We start from the raw sequence: 6,925 nt of genomic DNA on the forward strand, positions 1-6,925 counted from the left end.
ACAGACACGTTAGACAAAAACAAGGACAAGTCTACAAATCCCCGATAGGTTTGTATAAATGTAATTTGTTTACAAAATTACAAAACAAACTTTGGGAAAATGATATTATCCGAGATCATCCGAGATCATATTACTGAGAAAGGTGATGCAACTCCTGTAAATGAAATACCAGTAACATGCTTTGAAATAGTTTTACTACCATACAAAAAGTTCATCAGAATCATTTCTTTATACATGTTAAAACGTTATTGTATGTGACCCTTCAACGACCAAACATAACCAAATTAATTAAAACAATATATTTGTTGATGTGTTTAACAATAATAATAATAATAAATTGATTTTTACTATGAATGTTATAAGAATTTTTCAAAATAATTAATACCAATACTATGCCGACAAAATATATTTCAGTCATATTGATTGAATGTAATGCACAATGTTGTATATAAAAAAAACAAAGACATGTTAATTATGCTTCTTAAAGAAGAATCCTCAATACAAAAACAGTTGACGGAAATCGAATGTTAATGTAGACATTCTAAGCTGTCGTCGAGTTATAGTTCTTTTACTGCCTGCTGTAAATTCAAAGGAAATTGGTTATTTATGATATAACTATATTACATTTAAATGATTTCAAATAAACATGAATAACAACGTAAAGTGCAGTAGATTCAAGTTCATAAGTAAACAATACAATGACGTCAAAGCTAAAAATGCAAATCAACTTAAACAAATATTAATACCATATTCTATTAATTATGAAACAAACATGTATAACGTAATGGACAATGATGGATACATAAATCAAAATACATGGGATGTTAACTATCGTCTTCATGGATAAAACTTCTATTGTGAAAAAATTGAAAAGTATTCCTTTTGTTGAAGGAAGGCAATTTCGATTAATAATACATGATGTCGCTAGGATATGACGATTCATAAGTCTTCTAAAACTTTATTTCGCTTAAACTGCCCCAATTTAACTATAATATTTAATATATAGATAAATAAATATTATTTAACATATTAAATTGGTCATTTGAAAATGCGGTTTTGATTCGATTTATTGATAATTAAATAATTACCAATTATATTTCATCGACAAAAAAATTTTTGAGAGGAAATAATTACATACTCAAACTGCTTTCCAATTTCATTCACCAGAGCTCCAACCCATGTCGCGCCAGCTTCATCTAATAACGATACAGCTTGAGACAACGCAAAACTAAAACCTTGCGCATCAGCTTTCTTATATTTATGTACAGCATGATTGCCATGATTTCCACAATTCCAAGCCCAATTACTCAAACAAGCATGGTGATCCCAGGTTCCACATCTAATATAGCCTGTCTGTGAGATGTAAGTTCTGGTCCCATCGGAAGAACATACCCAATTTCCTTTTGTTTTGCTAAAATTATATTGACATTATTTTACAGATTAATCAAGAATAAAATGACATTTTCCGTGTCTACAGAATAACAAAATACATCAAACCTGAGATTCTTTGAGCATTTTCCATTTAGGATTTTACAATATATCTCTAAATAAATTAAGAAAATTTAATCCAATTACATAACGACGCTTACGTGATATCTACATACCTTGGACAAGATGAAACTGGACAAATAAAGTTGTCGAGTGGGTACCATTTGGCAGCCATTGTTTTAATATGATATTCAATAAAGCAGCTGAACGTTGAACAAAATTATTGAATTAATACATATTGCAAATATGATTCATCAATGTTAACTAGATAAAACAGATAGGTTTACTTTAAGAGATAGAAACGCCCATTAAATCACATTTACTCCAATCCTATTCTAGCACACAGTTGTATATAAACGGATTCTTTAGAATTGAATTTTGAAGAAGTAAAAATGGACGATGATGATTCAATGCAAACTATGCAGCTAAAAACTCAAGCAGAAGAGCAAATATTTAGAAATGCACAGGGTATCAAATTAACCCAAAATGATGAAATTATTAAAATTTTCATTAAATCTGAGACTACTATAAGTAGTCTCAGATTAAATGCATGCATAGGTGTCAATTTCCACATTTGATAACGGATAACTTTTAATGTGTTAATTATTTTTCAGCCAGTAAACAAATGGTGTATGAAGTATATAAAAATGTTGTGGGAACGTTAGAAGAATTTGAGTCACGTATTGCAGATAAAAAGACAAAGCAATTACAGCGTTCCATGGAAATTAAGCCCGAATTCGCATTGAGAACTAATAAAGAAGTAAGTACAATTACAGTTTATACTTTTACTACATGTATTTTACTATGCTTAGATATTGTATTTAAGATGTAATAAACTGGTTGTACACAACTTGAATTTTCAAATTAAAGGTATGATTATAATTCCAATATGGGCGACGCTTGGACGCTTAACGAGATAACTTAATGACAAATCGGAAATGTTAGATTGAGGCGAAGTCTCTTTCGGATGGTTTTTGTGTTAAGTCCATAAGATAGACAACCAATAACATGATTAAGTTTAGGTAGATCTATTGTATATCGCCATCTTGAATCCCAGTACAAAATCAGTCTAGTTGTTTGCCCAAATCTGCAAATATGGAGACAAACTTGCAATTTATTGGTTATACTGTTTATTTATATAAAGAAAACTTAGTGAGTTTTTGTATAACTCAAAATATTAAGTCAAAAATGAAATTTTGTGTTTTTTGAATCATTTGTTTCAAATAAGCCATTTAACATGTTTAAGGGGAACTATTTTAGTAAAAAAAATATATATACTGAACTGATAAGGATTTTTTTCATTTGTTCTTGTAGCAAGAAAACAATTTGGTGACACCATTTCACCTTTCTTTTCTTAACACATATTATTAAAGCTATCTTCTCACAATTTATTTCAAAATTTTATTATTCATTTTTTAAGCACGCACATTTGTTTTTCTCATGAACAAACTAACAAAATTTAGGCAATTTTAAACGACTCATAGCTCGATAAAATGCACGCTGACTCATGATTTTTATTATATTTTTTAACAAACCATAGTAAGATCTTCATATTGGCAAAGTATAAGAACATTCTATCTCAAGAAATATATACTTATGATCTACCGTAAAGATATATTTGTTAATTTGAACAATACAACACACAGCATTATCATATATGAATTAGCATTGTGATTTGATACGGTAAATACGGTAAAAAGTCAGAATGTGAATATATATGTTCAAACTCTTTTAGGTCATTTTTTAGTATCAATAAACAAAAAAACTATGTCAATTGGACATGCTTTGATACTATATATGCCTTTGAATTTTTACTAGATAACATTTTTGTTCGCTTTGGGAATTCCGTACATCGTCAGATTATCGGAATTCCAATGGGGACTAACTGTGCACCACTTATTGTGGACCTGTTTTTGTATTGCTATAAGTTACAATTTATGACAAAAGTAAGCAAAGACCCATCAAAACAACATCTGATAAACAAATTTAATAATACTTTTAGATATTTGGATGATATTTTGGCTCTCAATAATGACGACTTCAGTATGTATGTTAAAGAAATTTATCCTGCTGATATTACTTTAAATAAAGCTAATACTAACAATGACCACTGTCCTTTCCTCGATCTTGATATCTATATCACTAACGGAAAGCTGAATACTAAAATTTATGGTAAAAGAGATGATTTTTCATTTCCTATCGTTAATTATTCATTTTAAGATGGTGACGTTCCCTTGTCACCATCTTACGGTGTTTATATATCTCAACTTGTACGATTCGCTCGTGTATGTAACAATGTTTTAGATTTTAACGAGAGAAATTTATGTATTACTGAAAAATTATTACACCAGGGTTTTCGATATCACAAACTAGTCAAAACATTTACTAAATTTTATCATCGGTATAAGGACATCATTCGTAAATATAGCTCAACATGCAGACTTCTTACACGTTCAGGTATTTCACATCCAATTTTTTATGGAAATATTCTTTATAAAGCACACAGGTGTCAGTATTCACCTCAAAAACTAACAAAACCTTTGAATAGACTTATTAAGAAGGGATATAGTTACGATACTGTTGTCAGGTCATTAAAGATTGCATATTTTGGCGTTAATATTGATTCACTTATAGGGTCTTTGCATCGGAACTAAACACATTTATTCAAAAACCAGTTGTTGGCATGACACGGGTTATGTTCTTCTCATATATATGGTATGATGGTATTATACTAAACCCCTAACGGGAAGGATTGTGCCTGATGTTCATATGATGAAATCATAATCTTTCAGTCAGTTTAATTGAAGTCTGGAGCTGGCATGTCAGTTAACTGCTAGTAGTCTGTTGTTATTTATGTATTATTGTCATTTTGTTTATTTTCTTTGGCTACATCTTCTGACATCAGACTCGGACTTCTCTTGGACTGAATTTTAATGTGCGTATTGTTATGCGTTTACTTTTCTACATTGGCTAGAGGTATAGGGGGAGGGTTGAGATCTCACAAACATGTTTAACCCCGCCGCATTTTTGCGCCTGTCCCAAGTCAGGAGCCTATGGCCTTTGTTAGTCTTGTATTATTTTAATTTTAGTTTCTTGTGTACAATTTGGAAATTAGTATGGCGTTCATTATCACTGAACTAGTATATATTTGTTTAGGGGCCAGTTGAAGGACGCCTCCGGGTGCGGGAATTTCTCACTACATTAAAGACCTGTTGGTGACCTTCTGCTGTTGCTATGGTCGGGTTGTTGTCTCTTTGGCACATTCCCCATTTCCATTCTCAATTTTATTTTATTAGATTCAAAGGCAACTGGAGACGCAAATATTCATTTTGGAAGATCAGCTGCATACCTGTGACATTTCAATCAGAGAAGAGGTGAAGCAAGATTTGCAACATTTAACTATTCAGTGGATAGGTCATCGAGAGGAGGAAAAAGTCCCCAAAAATGACGCTGACACTTTTGCTGGAAAGCTATTTGAAATACTTAGTAAAGGTTCGACAAGTCATCCAGCAGAATTTCTGCAATCGTAAGATATTAAATACGACTGAAACTAATATTCATTTTTTTTTATATTCTTTTCAAAGTAATTCACACACGAAACGCATAAAATAAAAGAAGAACATGTAAATCCAATCTTAAAGGAACCATTTGCTTTAAATCGGTCAGCACACCAAACAGTCTAAAAATGAATTATGTAATGAATTATAATCTACAGTTCTTTACTAAAACCTTTTTTAGTTGTTCAAGGAGATGAAGAAACAAACTAAAGATTACTTGAAAATACTGGATTTATACATATGACAAATATGTATAGTTCATATGTTTCTTAAGCTTTTCATTTCCAGTATCATCTGAAATTATTTGACAACAAATAAATATCTTCAGATGATCACTTAATAAATAGTCTATCCGCAGTAATCCCGTAATTGTAAATATAAATACGATATAATATACATATCAAATATCAATTAACCAAAAGAATTCCTTATTTTCAGTCCAGGAAGCATTCCAAATATAGAACCAGGACACATACAACAGGTTTTGAATGCACAACACAAAGCCAATATGTTTGATAAAAAGTTCCGTAAAAGCGCAAACAAAGTCGCTATTATTCCAGAAGTCAGACATTGTGTCGACCTTTATAAAGGTGTGTAATTTTTCTGTGTTTTAACGTAAGAATTGAATGCTTCTTGTAAATTTGTTTGGGTCTAAAAACGTTGACCGATTGGGAAGTAAGCTTTTAATAAAGATCAACTTTTCACAACCATACAAAATAAAATAACTAAAAGATGATTCATTACCTGTATTGCTATGATCATTAAACAAGATCACTTTCAATATTTTCGTTTATTAACCTTACACTTTATTGAAGAAGATCTTGTCATCATGAATGTTACTTTCAGTTTCGAACATGTTAAAATGAAGATTAATTTAAGAATTTAACGAGATTTTTGTTAGCCAATCAAAATAAAACATAAACATTGATGCAATTATTAACCTTACACAGTTTATTTAGTTTCTTATTTCAAACACGTTGGTATAAGATATTGTGATTCAGTGAATGATTGATTGCTGTTTGTGTTACGCCTTATAAAGCAAAGGTTGATGTTGATTATACATATAAATGATATAGTCTGGTTACATTGTTTTATTTTTGTTCGTAATGCATTTGTTATAAAAGAAAAGATTTGCACCTTTTTGCTATGTTTGTGTATTACAATTTCAATATCTTATGTGGGTTTGTTTTAAATATGGAAAACAAAACCTACAAATGTAGGCAAAATGACTACTGCCATTCATTCTACTGTCAGCACAAATTTTTAACATTGCCTATCTTGTTGTAATCAATTGCAGGTGAAAAAAGACTGAGAAAGGTTGTTCCTGGTGCAGATATGTATTTACCGAAAAAGAAGGAAGACAGCCAACGGTAGTCCGTAACGAAATCAAAAGAAATAACATTCCTTGCATGTGAACTGTAAATAAAGAAAAAATGCCGCATAAGTTCTTAATATGAACATATTTTAACTTTTTATGTTTTTGGTTTGTTTTGTTTTTTTTGTTTTTTTTACTATAAGATAATTTTTCTGTCGTTTTTTGTAATTGTACAATATTGGAAACGCATATAAGACTGTGTAAATGATTTACCTTTTGTTTCAGTTTGACCGTTAATCAATGGAAGCGCCTACTGAAACTTTTTCGGTCTTTATTTTCAACTTCAATATTGTTGGGAAAGACTATATCTGTACAGTTACCGCTTTATTTGCAAATCACACAAAATACACCATATAGAACGCCACATGCGGGGTGTCGGTTATGCTGACACGGGGTAGCGGTTTTGAAGCAGAGAAAAAACTATCATGATAAGTTCATGTATTAGCATTTCGTTTTTAAGAATTGCAAAATGAATTGTTAGTACCAAATATTGTATTGCACGGAA

The 6,925-nt window shown here is 30.7% G+C and overlaps 1 protein-coding gene across 1 annotated transcript; it reads left to right on the forward strand.

Moving 5' to 3' along the window:
- The first annotated feature begins 1,882 nt into the window (after positions 1-1,882).
- On the forward strand, positions 1,883-6,519 carry LOC143053494 (uncharacterized). Its single transcript, XM_076226300.1, has 5 exons — positions 1,883-1,956; positions 2,103-2,248; positions 4,785-5,014; positions 5,484-5,635; positions 6,343-6,519. The coding sequence occupies exons 1-5, from the start codon at positions 1,899-1,901 to the stop codon at positions 6,417-6,419; spliced, it is 663 nt and encodes a 220-aa protein (XP_076082415.1). The 5' UTR covers positions 1,883-1,898; the 3' UTR covers positions 6,420-6,519.
- Positions 6,520-6,925: the final 406 nt, after the last annotated feature.

This window comes from Mytilus galloprovincialis, chromosome 12, assembly GCF_965363235.1.
Source record: "Mytilus galloprovincialis chromosome 12, xbMytGall1.hap1.1, whole genome shotgun sequence".
Classification (NCBI taxonomy): Eukaryota; Metazoa; Mollusca; class Bivalvia; order Mytilida; family Mytilidae; genus Mytilus; species Mytilus galloprovincialis.

Excerpts from the sequence above, each read along its gene's own strand:
- LOC143053494 (XM_076226300.1), top strand. The coding sequence starts at position 1,899 with ATGCAAACTATGCAGCTAAAAACTCAAGCAGAAGAGCAAATATTTAGA. Across the intron at positions 5,015-5,483 it reads CCAGCAGAATTTCTGCAATC|TCCAGGAAGCATTCCAAATA; the intron begins GTAAGATATTAA and ends CCTTATTTTCAG. Across the intron at positions 5,636-6,342 it reads TTGTGTCGACCTTTATAAAG|GTGAAAAAAGACTGAGAAAG; the intron begins GTGTGTAATTTT and ends AATCAATTGCAG.